Source organism: Limanda limanda, chromosome 14 (genome assembly GCF_963576545.1).
Source record: "Limanda limanda chromosome 14, fLimLim1.1, whole genome shotgun sequence".
Classification (NCBI taxonomy): domain Eukaryota; kingdom Metazoa; phylum Chordata; class Actinopteri; order Pleuronectiformes; family Pleuronectidae; genus Limanda; species Limanda limanda.
This window is the reverse complement of record NC_083649.1, coordinates 7350506-7367742: the sequence shown is the minus strand read 5'-3', so window position 1 is coordinate 7367742 and position 17237 is coordinate 7350506. Positions and strand designations below refer to the sequence as shown.

Sequence of the window (17237 nt, the reverse complement as noted above, 5' to 3'; positions counted from 1 at the left end):
TGAAATAAGAGGTGATATTTCGGAAAAACAACACACATTCATACAATAGAAAGAACAAAACAAGAAATACTTAATATGCCTGATGTGCTGAAAAGCGAGATTATCACATCTGATGTTTTCTGGTCAGACTATGAGACCAAATACAAAGTAAAACAGAGACAACAACATACAGAAACTGTATCGACCACTGCTCCTCCGCCAGATCATCTCATACACTTTGGTATTAACACGTTGACCCACCAGATTTCTCCTCTGTGTAGCACCTTTAACCCTAATGGAAGAAGGCAACTCCCATTCCTCTAGGTTCAGGAAGTCGGACTCTGACTGGAAATTGAACAGTGATCATTTATTGCCTTACAAACAATTATTATTTAACAGTGCATAGCATTGGGAACAAAAACAACAATAGAGCTCTTTCAATAAAATAATAAAATAAAATAATAAAACAAAGTTCAAAGAAAAGTGTCCTTTCTTCTATAACAGAAGATGGGGTTTCAACCCTGTGTTTGTTCTACTAACCGGGTAGGTTTTATGGTGAACGTTCTTATCTGATTCTGTATCAAAGGAAAGTGAGATGTCTGGAGTGGATCCCGATCTCCGTCCGCTGTCAATCGCCTGGCTCGCCACTGAACCACCAAGGGTTCAGAATTCTTATCAATCTATAAAAAAAAACAATCTACACGCATGGTGCAGACAATAGATTTAAGTTATTCATATTCATCACATGACTCTAACTCTGATTCTCTGCATATACATATCCAAATGCAGTACATTGTTCCAATCATTTTAAATGGTGATGTACACATTTACAGTACAAATATTTTAACACAATCATTCATCATGTACTTATATTTAACATAAATACACTTATTTATCTCTTTAAGCAGTATTTATAGTCTTAAGCAATATTTATCTTTTTAACTGTAAATGAACTGTATCAATTCACTGACCTCCATGGATTAATCACATTATGTACACAGTAAATTATATTAGATCGATATTATTACACCCTGACATCATAGTCCATCTCTGTTTCTATCATTAAATATTGTGGTGGCCTGGTAGTTTAGCCAGCTACCCATTAGCTATGTTGAACACCATAGTATATCTGAGCTAGCTTTAGCAATGCTACTCGCGACTAGCGTTAGCGCGGTAGCTAGCGATCTTTTAGAAGCTATTTTCCCACATATCACAATGATACAGATAGTACCACGGTGGGTTTAAACATTAGGAACATTCCTTTAACTCCGATTGGTTTTATGAAAGTATCTCAGTAAGCAGCATGTTCATCTGAGCTAACATCAACAAGCTAATAACGAGCTAGCGTTAGCATGTAGCTTACCGGAGTCCAACAGAGGCTTAGGCCTACACGGCTGAAGCAGCTCCGCTCTCTCTCTCTCTCTCGTACAAACGCACAAAGCTCTCTCCTAATAAACAAGAGATTTATCAGTATACTATGTGGGGATTATTCATCAATTTATGAGATTTACGTCACTTTCATACCCAGGTTGGTCAGCTCACTGCACGGGCAGCTCTCTCGGTCAATGTCTCGAGTGAGTCTCAGGTAGAGGACACGCTGTGTGGTCGTGACCATGGATGCAGGGCTAACGCGCCACCTTGTGGTGGGGCACGGTAAACTCTCTCTAAATGATATATATGGGTCTGGTATCCATGTGGGTTACACCCTCCCCTCTTGAATCTGCATGAGTCCCTTCATGAGCTGATCTCTGGTTCATATTGGGGATATCATAGTTACTAATGGTGTCTAGTGCTTGGTAAAAGCTCTGAAAACATTCTGTGCTAAAGACATCAAGGGTTTCCCCAACTTAATGTAGTGAAAACGGTCAGGGGGTTGTCGTGACCTTTCTGACCTCCTTGTGGAGTCATTTGTGTTTCCGTCTGTCACAGTTTCACTTTCAGTTTGTTTGTCAGACGTTTCAGATGCCTGGGTGCGGTTTGGCTCAGCATCGTTTAGAACCTTCATAGTTCCTCCACGTGCAGGGTTCTCCTCCTCATCAGTTTCATTTGTCATGTTCGGTTCCTTTCCTTTTGCCATATCCGTGTCATTCGTCATATCCGGTTTGTTGGTCACATCCGTTTCGTTTGTCATATCCAGTTGGTTGGTCACATCCGTTTCGTTTGTCATATCCAGTTTATTTTCTTGGGTCATGTCCGGTTGTGTACAATCCTCTCCAGCAGAGGGCCATTCAACTATGACCTCAAGCACCTCTCCTTCTACCAACTCAGGAGGTGTTTCGACAGGTTCAGCCGGGGGATCGCTGTCATCAAGACCATCCCGAGGCTGGGAGGTCAAGGAACCCGATGGCATGGCCAGCAAGCCTCCATCTTCTGGATTTGCATTGGGTTGCTGATTCCTCGGAATTTCACACACATGCTTGAACCCTTCTTCAGGGGCAAAATAGGACTGGGCAGGGTAGATGAACAAGTCGTCCTCAGATTCTGAGAGTTTCTCTAAGAGTTGAGGGTGACTCTGCCTAGTTCTTGGCCTGCGGACCTTAGGTTTGACTGGTTCGGTTTCCTCCGCTTCAGATAGGTCTCCACAAGAAAGCAGCAGGTCCCTATGTAGAGTTCGGATGGGACCATCACCATTTACGGACTGTACTTTGTACACAGGTATGTCTCCCACTTTTCCCAGAACCTTGTACACAGTGGACTCCCACTTGTCAGCAAGCTTGTGTTTACCCCGGAACCTCAGATTTTTCACCAACACTTGATCTCCTTCCTCTAGTGTCGACTCTCACACTGCCTTGTCGAAGCGGCGTTTGTTTCGGTCAGCAACCTTTTGTGAGTTCCTTTTGGCTATCTGGTAGCTTTCTTCAAGGCGTGCTTTCAGGTTTCTCACGTACTGGGAGTGAGTCTTAGGAGTGTGACTCCCTATGGGCAAACCGAACGCAAGGTCGACGGGGAGCCGAGGCTGGCGCCCAAACATGAGTTCATACGGGCTAAACCCTGTGACATCATTTTTAGTGCAGTTATAGGCATGTGTTAGGGGTTTCACATAGTCACGCCAGTGGCTTTTCTTCTTGCCAGTCCCTATCACCTGGGGTGATAGGGACTGGTGCGAACTTTGGTGATGCCGACTAGGGTACAGAGTTCTTTAATGAGCTGAGACTCAAAATCCCTACCTTGGTCACTTAGTAGGCGCTCTGGAAAGCCGTAATGAACTAAGTACTGCTCCCACAGGGCTTTTGCGACTGTCGTAGCTTTCTGATCTTTTGTGGGTATGGCTATGGCGTACTTGGTGAAATGGTCTGTAATGACCAAGATGTCTTTAGTATTGTGACTGTCCGGCTCTAGGGACAAGTAGTCAATACATACCAATTCCATGGGGCGAGTTGTATGGATGTTCACAAGAGGTGCTGATCTTTCTGGTTGCGTTTTCCTTCTGACACAACGCCCGCATGACTTTATCTTTTTCTCCACATCTGCAGCCATTTTCGGCCAATAGAACCTTGTTCTAACCAAGTCCAGGGTCCTTTCCAAACCCATGTGTCCCATATCCTCATGTAAGGACTTGAGAATGGAAGCACAAAGAGACTTGGGGGCAACAAACTGGTAATTCACATCATCTCCTGATTTACGTGTTCTGTACAAAAGACCATTTCTCATCTCCAACCTTTTCCCTTCCTTGAGCATCAGCTTGAGCTCTAGGGAGTCAGGAACGAGGTTGGCCTCATCTCCGCCCTCCAAGACTTGTACAACCTGTGCAATGATAGGGTCAGATCTTTGATGTTCTCTGAGTTCTTCCGGACTATAGGTAGGTATGGTAGAACAACCTAACACATCATCAGTCCCATAGCTGTCAGGAACCGCATCAGGATGGATAGCGAGGGATTCGACCAAGGTGATGGAAGATAGGTCATGGTCTGCCTCGGTAAGAAGACGGTGTTGACACAAGACTGCGACTGCTTCCACAGGTAAATCTTGTTGGTCTGGAGGCGAAGAAAGATGGTGTGAAGTGAACCTTTTGATTCGCTCCTTCTCTTCAAGAGATGCATGGTCATCAGCCATACTGTCATGTGGCCGTCTAGAAAGGCCGTCAGCGTCCTGGTTGCTCTTCCCAGCACGGTACTTAATGTTGAAGTCGAAAGTCGAAAGGGCAGCTAGCCAGCGATAACTGGCAGCATCTAGTTTGGCTGACGTCAGAACATATGTCAAGGGATTGTTGTCCGTTATGACAGTGAATGCGTTTCCGTAGAGATAGTCATGGAACTTCTCCATGATCGACCACTTAAGAGCTAGGAATTCAAGCTTATGGGCGGGGTATCGCTTTTCACTGGATGAAAGACCTCTGCTCGCATAAGCGACAACTCGCATCTCCCCATCCTGTTCTTGGTACAGGGCAGCTCCTAGACCTGAAGTGCTGGCATCTGTGTGGAGCACGTATGGTAGTTTTGGGTCAGCATAACCAAGGACAGGTGCGGAGGTGAGTTTTTCAATGATCATATCAAATGCCTTTTGGCATTCCGGCGTCCACCGCTCATTAAAGGGCTCTTTGGGGTTGAAGTACCCTTCAGGGCTAGATGTTTTTTGACCCTTCCGATAAGGTGGATAGCCGCCGGTAAGATTATTCAAGGGTTTGACTATTTTTGAATAGTCTCGGACAAAACGGCGGTTATACCCCGCAAAACCCAAGAAGGACTTGAGCTCACCAAGAGTTTGGGGTCTAGGCCAGGTGTGGAGAGCACTGACCTTGTCTGGGTCGGTCTCTACTCCTCTGCTTGAAACGATGTGGCCTAGATATCGCACAAAGCTCTGGAAGAAATGGCATTTTTTGGGTGAGAGTTTCAAGCCATTCTCTCTCAGCTGCTGGAGGACATAAGCCGGATTTCGTGCTCCTCTAACGTGCTGGAAAACACAATGATGTCATCTATAAACACCAATACTTCCTTCAAATTGATGCTACCCATGACCCTCTCCATTAGTCGTTGGAAAGTACTGGGGGCATTTGTAATGCCTTGGGGCATGCGATTGAATTCATAAAACCCCAATGGGCACACGAAAGCGGTTTTGGGCTTATCACATTCCTCCATCTCTATTTGATAATATCCGGATTTTAGATCCATTACCGAAAACCATCTGGATCCGGCAAGAACTGAAAAGGCTTCCTCAAGATTGGGCAGTGCGTACGCGTCTCTGATTGTCAGCGAATTCAATTTGCGATAATCAATGCAAAGACGGACCTCTCCATTTTTTTTACGAACTACTACAATTGGGGAAGCGTAAGGGGACTCTGACTCGCGAATCACCCCTGCGTCTAGCAGTGTTTGCAAATGCTCCCGCACAGCTTTGTAGTCGTTTGGGTGGATTGGTCGGGGCCTTTGTTTAAATGGTGCGTCGTCTTTCAGATTTATATGGTGTTTCATTCTGGTCGCATGCCCAAAATCAGTCTCATTGCAGGCAAAAACATCATGATACTCATGCAATCTACTTGTTACTCTGTCTTTCCACTCTTTTGAAAGAGGCGAGTCACCAAAGTCAATGGTGAAGCCTGACTGGTCTGGTACTTTGGCTGGTTTGGGAATGCCAGCACAACATGTTACAGTGTTATCGGATTTGTCTGAATCAGGTAAGTTGTCATAGATCTCTTTGGGAGTATGAAGCTCAGCAATGACACAGTTTGTAGGAAGTGTGACATCATGCTCATTCTCATTTCTCACCCACACTGGTAATTTGTGAGGATGGTGTCTTGGCAGAGTGACAAGGCAGCACTCCACGAACAGCCCACCAGGTAAGGCAGAGAATTTAGGCTGCTCGACTATAGCACAGTCACTGGGGGTGTCAACCTTCACATACCCTTCTAGACAGACTCTCGTTTGAGCAGGTATGACCTGCTGCACCTTGCCCTTTAAAGTTGCTAACCCTATTTCCCCTGTAGAGTTAACCTTGTTTCTAAGCCTGAGTACACGAATGATCTGTCTATACCCATACACAGAGGACAAATCATTTGGGTTTTTATCAATACAATGTTCTGCATATAAAATGTCGAGTGCATTCGTGCCAATGAGTACAGGTAAGTCACAATTACTATGGCGGTCTGGTACCACTAGGGCTAAGGTCGAAACTTCAGGCTCAGCATCAACAAACTCTTTTGGGAACTTGATAGTGATGGGTACATAGCCTAAATAGGGAACATTTTGACCGTTTGCACCTTCAACATTCAGGGCTTGAAAGGGCTGGATGGGGTGCTCTGACAGGTGAGTTTTGGCAAAAGAAGCAGTTACTGTGGTCACCTGGGACCCTGAATCAAGGAGACACCTAGTATCAACCCCTGATACAGTAACATCTGCTATACATTTGTGTCCTACGAGCCCTCGAGGAAGTTTAACTTGGGGCTCTGCTTTGTGGGATCGAATGGATGCTTTTGTTGTAGATTTTAGACTGGGACTGTGATTTCCAGCTGCAGTTCGTGGTAGTCCCCCAACAGGAACTGCATTCAGTTTAAATTCTGTTCCCAGACTTCTTGTTTTTGCTTTAGCTCTCTACGCTTCTTTTCAACCAACTCAGGATTTGCCTCATTGTCACAGGAAGGCGCGATATGGCCATCCTCGCCGCACCTGAAACAGTACCATGGGCGGGGCCTCCTGTTGATAAGTTTTGGTTCTGGAGAAAACGAAGGATGTTCTTCAACAGGGGCTTTGGGCTTAGCCTTCTGTTTCTGACCTGGCCTAGCAGACGCTTGGCTTGAGCTTAAAGATGCTTTCAAAGAAGCTATTTGGGCTTGTAGCTTCGCCATTTGTTTTTCAAGTTTTTGCGGATCAAAGGGGGCAGCTGTTGCTACGTCATCATCAGTGGCATAGTCTTCCACTGAGAGTGTCTGTAGTGTCTGGTATCCATGTGGGTTACACCCAGGGGCGTTTCTAGGGTTGAAAGAAAGGGGGGGCTTAGCCCCTAAGGATGTGGAATGGTTGCGCGCACAGCGCGCGCCAATTTTTTTTGGGCTTATTTGGGGCTGCGGATATCCATTGTTTCAGACAGAGAAAAATCACAGTGAGTGAATCACTGTGATTTTTCTCTGTATCTTTGCTTGCATTCATTCAGTATAAGATAACAGAAGAGACAGAATTTCAGGGTCATTGTGAAATTTGACAACACAAATATGAACTTTTCTCAAATAGAGAGTAATAATTTTCCTGCTTGTTAAGGAAAGACGGATACTAGTTTTGACTAGGGCGGAGCTGTCACCTCTGCTAAAGAATCTTCTTATATCCATCTGGTCAATGAATTGGATGATATACCGGTACAATAGCGTTATGAGGGACACTATGACATTAAGTTTTAAATAGCATTAACTGATTATAAACATCAACATTCTATAGGCACTGATATTATTGTTTTAAAATACTAGAGATAGATATTAATGCAAAGAATAGAGAGCTGTCGATAGTTATTTCTTACATTTCAAATTTGCTCGTTCACACTCTTGCTCACTGGAGACATTTTCTAACAAAATAGCTAGCTAGCTAGCTTAGTGTTAACATAGCTCATTACAATATTCCCTTTCATTTGCCTCAAGTAAACCTAAATTTAAGCAGGTAACAATCGTTAACAACTACAGATAGCCACATTCTGTAACTACCTGTACTTACAATTTCACTCCGTGCATCATTGCACGGAGTGCAATGATGCACTCCGTGCAATGATGCCCCCCTAAAACAGGCCTAACGACGCCCCTGGTTACACCTGTTTCTTGGAAAAGCCTTTTCAACCTTTTACTGTGATGCTAATATTCAACATTTGAAACAACCTTCCTATCACATGTTGGGGTCACTTTGGGCCAGAGGTTATTTCTCCTCTATCTCTATATGTAGTTTTTAATTACCAGAAGCTGTAAATGGGCAGACATTAGGACCCAGTAGATTGATTTCAATGTATATTTGAAGTTAAGAAATGTGCCCCTCCCATATATATCCTGGCAAAATCTACAGGAAATGCAAAGAAGCCAGAGAAGACTACGGGAACGGAGAGAAAGGTAACGTGAAATATCACTCACACAATATGCAGTTCATCATAAAATACGCTACTCAAAAAGGTTAAGGGAACAACTAATCGTGTCAGTTTAACAACAAGTCAGTTAAACTTCAGGAACATTTATTTGTTCATTTAGGAAGAATTGATAGTGAATCAATTTCACCTGCTTTGTTGCAAATGCAAGTGACAACAGATGCAAGGGAGGCAAAAGAAAGACAACCCTTGACAAGGGAGTGGTTCTACATGTGGTGACCACAGACAGTTGCTCTCTCCTTATCCTTCCTGACTGATTCTTCTCTAGCTCCTTCTTCTGCTTGTGTCCTTGTCACTACTGGTAGCAGGAGGCGGTAGCTGCAGCCCGATCAGGTTGCACAGGTAGTCCAGCTCCTCCAGGATGACACATCCATACGTGCAGTTGCAAGAAGGTTTTCAGTGTCTCTCAGCACAGTCTCAAGAGCATGGAGGAGACAGCAGGAGACCAAACTAACAAACTAAACAATTGGCTGAATGAGTAACAGATTAAGCGAGAATAATCATTAGTTGCAGGCTAATAAAATATTGTAAATTTGCTCCACGTCAAACTAGTACAACAATAAAATGCTTCTTACACATGAAGACATCTGTTATCAAATTGCTTTCACACATGATCTGTGATCTTGCAACGCTGTTATCTCACTCGTGCAAAAGGGACTGAACTAATATGTGATCAGAGCAGTGAGTGAGGAGGCATGTTGATGATGTTTAGTGTTGAGTGAATTTCTCTGTGCAGGCAGGCAGAACTACGGCTGCCCCTCTCAAGCATGGGTGAATGACTTTCAGGGTCATGTTCATGCTGTTGATAGTATTATAATTTTCACTTTATAAACTTGTGTTAACTCACATATTAAAATGCAATTGTTTCTTACTCCTGTATTTTAGGAACCATGCCCCTGTCTCGTGTTTTTGGAATATTGGTTCTCCTCAGCGTTGGTCTGATTTCCTTCCCCCCTCCTTCCCACGGAGGGAACATTCTGGTGTTCCCCCTTCACGGCAGCCACTGGATCAACATGAAGCTCCTGCTGGAGGAGCTTCATGCCAGAGGACACAGCCTCACTGTGATCCGAGGCAGCAACAGCTGGTGCATCCCCGAGGAGTCTCCTCTTTACACACCATTACATTTCAAACGGATGAGAGTATGTCGAACTTCTTTTATGAGTACCTGCAGGAACAAATGAAGGTATGCCATCATGGTTGAAATACTGGGCCCCACTGGATCATCTAGTAATTATAATATTACGATTCATATTTATTGGATATTTTAATACTTTTTTTCTTATCATTTTTTTCAGGTGCTGAGAGAAGGGGCGTCAATTCTAACTTCCATCAAAATCGCAAAGGATTTCCTCCCCATGATGACTCAGGTTCATTCTATCTGGTGTGGTGCCATCAGTCAATTATTAGATGATGAAAATATGGTCAAAAGATTAAGGGATGCCCATTATGATCTTGTTCTCACTGACCCGGCTGCAGTACCAGGGGTTCTGTAAGCAAAGTATCTCAAACTGCCCCTGGTGCTAAATGTTCGCTCGATCACCAGCAGAGACGGACATTTTGCGATAGCCCCCTCCCCACTCTCTTATATTCCAGTGCTCGGATTGGGTTTGACCGACAAAATGAATTTCATGCAGAGGATCAAGAACCTGTTTTTCTACGGCATCATGTTGTTCCAGAACAAATTCTTGATCGGGCCAGTCTATAATGTTGCCTGCAGTAAATATATCGAGGGTGAATGTGACATCATGTCGATGCTTCAGGATGCAGACATTTGGCTGTTCAGCTCAGACTTTGTGTTCGAATTCCCTCGGCCCACAATGCCGAACGTCATCTACATCGGAGGGTTCCAGTGCAAACCGGCCCATTGCCAGCGTCTGGCTCACTTTGAGCCAGAGGTTATTTCTCCTCTATCTCTATATGTAGTTTCCAATTACCAGAGGCTGTAAATGGGCAGACATTAGGACCCAGCAGGAAGATATCAATGTTACTTTGAAGGTAAGAAATGTGCCCCTCCCTTGTATATATCCTGGCAAAATCTGCACGAAATGGAAAGAAGCCAGAGAAGACTACGGGAACGGAGAGAAAGGTAACGTGAAATATCACTCACACAATATGCAGTTCATCTTAAAATACGCTATTCAAAAAGATTAAGTGAACAACTAATCATGTCAGTTTAACTACAAGTCAGTTAACCTTCAGGAACATTTATTTATTCATTTAGGAAGAATTGATAGTGAATCAATTTCACCTGCTTTGTTGCAAATGCAAGTGACAACATATGCAAGGGAGGCAAAAGAAAGACAACCCTTGACAAGGGAGTGGTTCTACATGTGGTGACCACAGACAGTTGCTCTCTCCTTATCCTTCCTGACTGATTCTTCTCTAGCTCCTTCTTCTGCTTGTGTCCTTGTCACTACTGGTAGCAGGAGGCGGTAGCTGCAGCCCGATCAGGTTGCACAGGTAGTCCAGCTCCTCCAGGATGACACATCCATACGTGCAGTTGCAAGAAGGTTTTCAGTGTCTCTCAGCACAGTCTCAAGAGCATGGAGGAGACAGCAGGAGACCAAACTAACAAACTAAACAATTGGCTGAATGATTAATAGGTTAAGCGAGAATAATCATTAGTTGCAGGCTAATAAAATATTGTAAATTTGCTCCACCTCCAACTAGTACAACAATAAAATGCTTCTTACACATGAAGACATCTGTTATCAAATTGCTTTCACACACGATCTGTAATCTTGCAACGCTCTTATCTCAGTAGTGCAAAGGGACTGAACTAATATGTGATCAGAGCAGTGAGTGAGGAGGCATGTTGATGATGTTAAGTGTTGAGTGAATTTCTCTGTGCAGGCAGGCAGAACTACGGCTGCCCCTCTCAAGCATGGGTGAATGACTTTCAGGGTCATGTTCATGCTGTTGATAGTATTATAATTTTCACTTTATAAACTTGTGTTAACTCACATATTAAAATGCAATTGTTTCTTACTCCTGTATTTTAGGAACCATGCCCCTGTCTCGTGTTTTTGGAATCATGGTTCTCCTCAGTGTTGGTCTGATTTCCTTCCCCCCTCCTTGCCACGGAGGGAACATTCTGGTGTTCCCCATTGACGGCAGCCACTGGATCAACATGAAGCTCCTGCTGGAGGAGCTTCATGCCAGAGGACACAGCCTCACTGTGATCCGAGGCAGCAACAGCTGGTGCATCCCCGAGGAGTCTCCTCTTTACACATCCATTACATTTCAAACGGATGAGAGTATGTCGAACGTCTTTTATGAGTACCTGCAGGAACAAATGAAGGCATGCCATCATGGTTGAATTACTGGGCCCCACTGGATCATCTAGTAATTTAAATATTACGATTCATATTTATTGGATATTTTAATACTTATTTTCTTATCATTTTTTTCAGGTGCTGAGAGAAGGGGCGTCAATTCTAACTTCCATCAAAATCACAAAGGATTTCCTCTCCATGATGACTCAGGTTCATTCTAATTGGTATGGTGCCATCAGTCAATTATTAGATGATAAAAATATGGTCAAAAGATTAAGGGATGCCCAATATGATCTTGTTCTCACTGACCCGGGCATAGCACCAGGAGTTCTGTTAGCAAAGTATCTCAAACTGCCCCTGGTGCTAAATGTTCGGTGGATCCCCGGCGGAGACGGACAATTTGCCATAGCCCCCTCCCCACTCTCTTATATTCCAGTGCCAGGATCGGGTTTAACCTACAAAATGAATTTCATGCAGAGAATCAAGAACCTGTTTTTCTACGGCATCATATTGTTCCAGAACAAATTCTTGATCGGGCCAATCTTCGATGTTGCCTGCAGTAAATATATTGAGGGTGAATGTGACATCATGTCGATGCTTCAGGATGCAGACATATGGCTGTTCAGGTCAGACTTTGTGTTTGACTTCCCCCGGCCCACGATGCTGAATGTCATCTACATCGGAGGGTTCCAGTGCAAACCGGCCCAGCCTCTCCCAGCGGACCTGGAGCAGTTTGTTCAGAGTGCCGGCGAGCATGGTGTGATCATCATGACACTGGGAACCTTGGTGAACGCTTTACCCAAAGAGGCTGCAGATGAGATTGCCAGCGTCTTTGCCAAGATGCCTCAGAAGGTAACTTACCCGTATCTAATTGTTAAAAGCTAGAAATGTGCCACAAAGCAATGAATCAACAGCAGATTAAGTAAAAAAACACTGAAATGCATCGGCTCACTGTTTTTTAAAAATCTTCTACATTCACATGCAGATAGCTGTTATTAGAGATAAACCAACATGTCATCTATACCTAACATTGCTACAATAAGATTCACTGTTTGTGATTTGCTTGGAAAAAAGTTTTGACTAGTCTGATGTATGAAAGAAAATATTTGGAATATACAAGTGCTAAAGAACAGGTCAACTGGACTTGGTTGAGTTTCACCTTCTTTCAGGCTTCTTCAGTTCTAACTGACTGCTGGGACTCCCAGGTATTAGTGACTTCTCGAAGTTGTTAGGAGTTGTTTAGTCCTTCAGGTCACCTCAATGATTCCTAATGACCCTATTAGTTAAATTAAAAGTTTTTAGCACACCAGGATATACCTTTAAACAGTGTACAGATAATGGAAGATGGAGTCGATTGAGGAGGATGGAGGGATTGATATCCCTTCACTACACAGGAAGCCTAAATAGATTGGCCTTTGGTCCCAGAGGCAAATTCTTCATCAGCTGATGGCCGATGGGCTTCCAGATTATTGTTACCGTATTGTCTGTCTGCTCATGAACAGAGGTGCAGCAAATAGATAATGAATCTTTTCGTTTACTGATCAGGTGATATGGCGACACAAAGGGGAGCGTCCCTCCACTTTGGGAAACAACACGCTCATCGTGGACTGGATGCCGCAGAGGGACCTCCTGGGTCACCCTCAGACCAAAGTCTTTGTAGCTCATGGAGGAACCAACGGAGTCCAGGAGGCCATTTACCACGGTGTGCCTGTGGTCGGCATACCCCTGTTCTTTGACCAGTTTGACAACCTTGTACGTTTGAAGGAGAGAGGAGCTGCCAAAATCATTGAGCTGGGTGAACTTAATGGACAGAGTTTCGAACAGGTTCTTCAGGAAGTGCTCCTGCAGGACAGCTACAGACAGAACATGCAGAGACTGTCTAGCTTGCACAGAGATCAGGCAATAGCACCCATGGATCAGGCTATCTTCTGGGTGGAGTACGTGATCCGTCACAAAGGGGCAGCACACCTGCGTACAGAGGCTTATAAGATGCCCTGGTACTCGTACTACAGTTTAGATGTTCTGTTGGTGTTGCTGACTGCTGCGGCTGCACTGCTGCTCTTTACTGTGGCTGTTTTCTGGTTACTATGCTGCAGAAATAGAAGGAAGGCTAAAGCTGAATGAGTTTCAAAAATGTTTAGAAATCTTATAGAATGGGTTCTTTAAAGCTCTGTAGACACAAACGTACTGTGCATCCTAAGGTATCTCATTTGTGCGTCTTTGTTATATAGGAAGTAAAATGACAACCAGTAGCACCATTAGCTATCAAATGTTTCTTCATGGATTTATATTCGGTTAAAAAATAAAATCATTGCTGATTGTTGTGTTTTGGGGATTTTTTGGCTGAAACCAATTCAGATGTGACAAACCTCACTTGTTATATGAATTGTCTAACATTATATTTTGATGAAGGCAAAGATCAATATATTTGAATTATTTCAAAGGAAAGTGTCCGTGTCATTATTGCTACAGAATCAAATATCCTGTTCATGTTCCCCAGTGCAAATCCCAAACAAATGCTGAATATGGAATAGAATACAATAGAATAGAATTGAAAATAATAGAAAACCATTGTTGTCAGTTTATAAGAGAAAGCAGTACAGTGAAATGAGAGGTGATATTTCGGAAAAACAACACACATTCATACAATAAAAAGAACAAAACAGGAAATACTTAATATGCCTGATGTGCTGAAAAGCGAGATTATCACATCTGATGTTTTCTGGTCAGACTATGAGACCAAATACAAAGTAAAACAGAGACAACAACATACAGAAACTGTCTCGACCACTGCTCCTCCGCCAGATCATCTCATACACTTTGGTATTAACACGTTGACCCACCAGATTTCTCCTCTGTTTCTTGGAAAAGCCTTTTCAACCTTTTACTGTGATGCTAATATTCAACATTTGAAACAACCTTCCTATCACATGTTGGGGTCACTTTGGGCCAGAGGTTATTTCTCCTCTATCTCTATATGTAGTTTTTAATTACCAGAAGCTGTAAATGGGCAGACATTAGGACCCAGTAGATTGATTTCAATGTATATTTGAAGGTAAGAAATGTGCCCCTCCCATATATATCCTGGCAAAATCTACAGGAAATGCAAAGAAGCCAGAGAAGACTACGGGAACGGAGAGAAAGGTAACGTGAAATATCACTCACACAATATGCAGTTCATCATAAAATACGCTACTCAAAAAGGTTAAGGGAACAACTAATCGTGTCAGTTTAACAACAAGTCAGTTAAACTTCAGGAACATTTATTTGTTCATTAAGGAAGAATTGATAGTGAATCAATTTCACCTGCTTTGTTGCAAATGCAAGTGACAACAGATGCAAGGGAGGCAAAAGAAAGACAACCCTTGACAAGGGAGTGGTTCTACATGTGGTGACCACAGACAGTTGCTCTCTCTTCATCCTTCCTGACTGATTCTTCTCTAGCTCCTTCTTCTGCTTGTGTCCTTGTCACTACTGGTAGCAGGAGGCGGTAGCTGCAGCCCGATCAGGTTGCACAGGTAGTCCAGCTCCTCCAGGATGACACATCCATACGTGCAGTTGCAAGAAGGTTTTCAGTGTCTCTCAGCACAGTCTCAAGAGCATGGAGGAGACAGCAGGAGACCAAACTAACAAACTAAACAATTGGCTGAATGATTAACAGGTTAAGCGAGAATAATCATTAGTTGCAGGCTAATAAAATATTGTAAATTTGCTCCACCTCCAACTAGTACAACAATAAAATGCTTCTTACACATGAAGACATCTGTTATCAAATTGCTTTCACACACGATCTGTGATCTTGCAACGCTGTTATCTCACTCGTGCAAAAGGGACTGAACTAATATGTGATCAGAGCAGTGAGTGAGGAGGCATGTTGATGATGTTAAGTGTTGAGTGAATTTCTCTGTGCAGGCAGGCAGAACTACGGCTGCCCCTCTCAAGCATGGGTGAATGACTTTCAGGAGCATGTTCATGCTGTTGAAAGTATTATAATTTTCACTTTATAAACTTGTGTTAACTCACATATTAAAATGCAATTGTTTCTTACTCCTGTATTTTAGGAACCATGCCCCTGTCTCGTGTTTTTGGAATATTGGTTCTTCTCAGCGTTGGTCTGATTTCCTTCCCCCCTCCTTCCCACGGAGGGAACATTCTGGTGTTCCCCATTGACGGCAGCCACTGGATCAACATGAAGCTCCTGCTGGAGGGGCTTCATGCCAGAGGACACAGCCTCACTGTGATCCGAGGCAGCAACAGCTGGTGCATCCCCGAGGAGTCTCCTCTTTACACATCCATTACATTTCAAACGGATGAGAGTATGTCGAACTTCTTTTATGAGTACCTGCAGGAACAAATGAAGGTATGCCATCATGGTTGAAATACTGGGCCCCACTGGGTCATCTAGTAATTTAAATATTACGATTCATATTTATTGGATATTTTAATACTTATTTTCTTATCATTTTTTTCAGGTGCTGAGAGAAGGGGCGTCAATTCTAACTTCCATCAAAATCGCAAAGGATTTCCTCCCCAAGATGACTCAGGTTCATTCTATCTGGTGTGGTGCCATCAGTCAATTATTAGATGATGAAAATATGGTCAAAAGATTAAGGGATGCCCATTATGATCTTGTTCTCACTGACCCGGCCGCAGTACCAGGGGTTCTGTTCGCAAAGTATCTCAAACTGTCCCTGGTGCTAAATGTTCGCTCGATCACCAGCAGAGACGGACATTTTGCGATAGCCCCCTCCCCACTCTCTTATATTCCAGTGCTCGGATTGGGTTTGACCGACAAAATTAATTTCATGCAGAGGATCAAGAACCTGTTTTTCTACGGCATCATGTTGTTCCAGAACAAATTCTTGATCGGGCCAGTCTATAATGTTGCCTGCAGTAAATATATCGAGGGTGAATGTGACATCATGTCGATGCTTCAGGATGCAGACATTTGGCTGTTCAGCTCAGACTTTGTGTTCGAATTCCCTCGGCCCACAATGCCGAACGTCATCTACATCGGAGGGTTCCAGTGCAAACCGGCCCATTGCCAGCGTCTGGCTCACTTTGAGCCAGAGGTTATTTCTCCCCTATCTCTATATGTAGTTTCCAATTACCAGAGGCTGTAAATGGGCAGACATTAGGACCCAGCAGGAAGATATCAATGTTACTTTGAAGGTAAGAAATGTGCCCCTCCCTTGTATATATCCTGGCAAAATCTGCAGGAAATGTAAAGAAGCCAGAGAAGACTACGGGAACGGAGAGAAAGGTAACGTGAAATATCACTCACACAATATGCAGTTCATCTTAAAATACGCTAGCAAAAAGATTAAGTGAACAACTAATCGTGTCAGTTTAACTACAAGTCAGTTAACCTTCCGGAACATTTATTTGTTCATTTAGGAAGAATTGATAGTGAATCAATTTCACCTGCTTTGTTGTAAATGCAAGTGACAACATATGCAAGGGAGGCAAAAGAAAGACAACCCTTGACAAGGGAGTGGTTCTACATGTGGTGACCACAGACAGTTGCTCTCTCTTCATCCTTCCTGACTGATTCTTCTCTAGCTCCTTCTTCTGCTTGTGTCCTTGTCACTACTGGTAGCAGGAGGCGGTAGCTGCAGCCCGATCAGGTTGCACAGGTAGTCCAGCTCCTCCAGGATGACACATCCATACGTGCAGTTGCAAGAAGGTTTTCAGTGTCTCTCAGCACAGTCTCAAGAGCATGGAGGAGACAGCAGGAGACCAAACTAACAAACTAAACAATTGGCTGAATGATTAACAGGTTAAGCGAGAATAATCATTAGTTGCAGGCTAATAAAATATTGTAAATTTGCTCCACCTCCAACTAGTACAACAATAAAATGCTTCTTACACATGAAGACATCTGTTATCAAATTGCTTTCACACATGATCTGTAATCTTGCAACGCTGTTATCTCAC

At 43.4% G+C, this 17237-nt stretch overlaps 1 protein-coding gene across 1 annotated transcript; it reads left to right on the top strand.

The window, feature by feature from the left end:
* Positions 1-11004: 11004 nt before the first annotated feature.
* Positions 11005-13719, top strand: LOC133019858 (UDP-glucuronosyltransferase 2C1-like). The gene is made up of 3 exons (XM_061086439.1): positions 11005-11326; positions 11439-12152; positions 12846-13719. The coding sequence occupies exons 1-3, from the start codon at positions 11033-11035 to the stop codon at positions 13422-13424; spliced, it is 1587 nt and encodes a 528-aa protein (XP_060942422.1). The 5' UTR covers positions 11005-11032; the 3' UTR covers positions 13425-13719.
* The last annotated feature ends 3518 nt before the right edge of the window (positions 13720-17237 follow it).

What these genes read in the sequence shown, in the direction of transcription:
- LOC133019858 (XM_061086439.1), top strand. Translation starts at nt 11,033, where the DNA reads ATGCCCCTGTCTCGTGTTTTTGGAATCATGGTTCTCCTCAGTGTTGGT. An exon ending in ACCTGCAGGAACAAATGAAG is followed by an intron (nt 11,327 to 11,438) that starts GCATGCCATCAT and finishes CATTTTTTTCAG; the next exon opens with GTGCTGAGAGAAGGGGCGTC. An exon ending in TTGCCAAGATGCCTCAGAAG is followed by an intron (nt 12,153 to 12,845) that starts GTAACTTACCCG and finishes TTTACTGATCAG; the next exon opens with GTGATATGGCGACACAAAGG.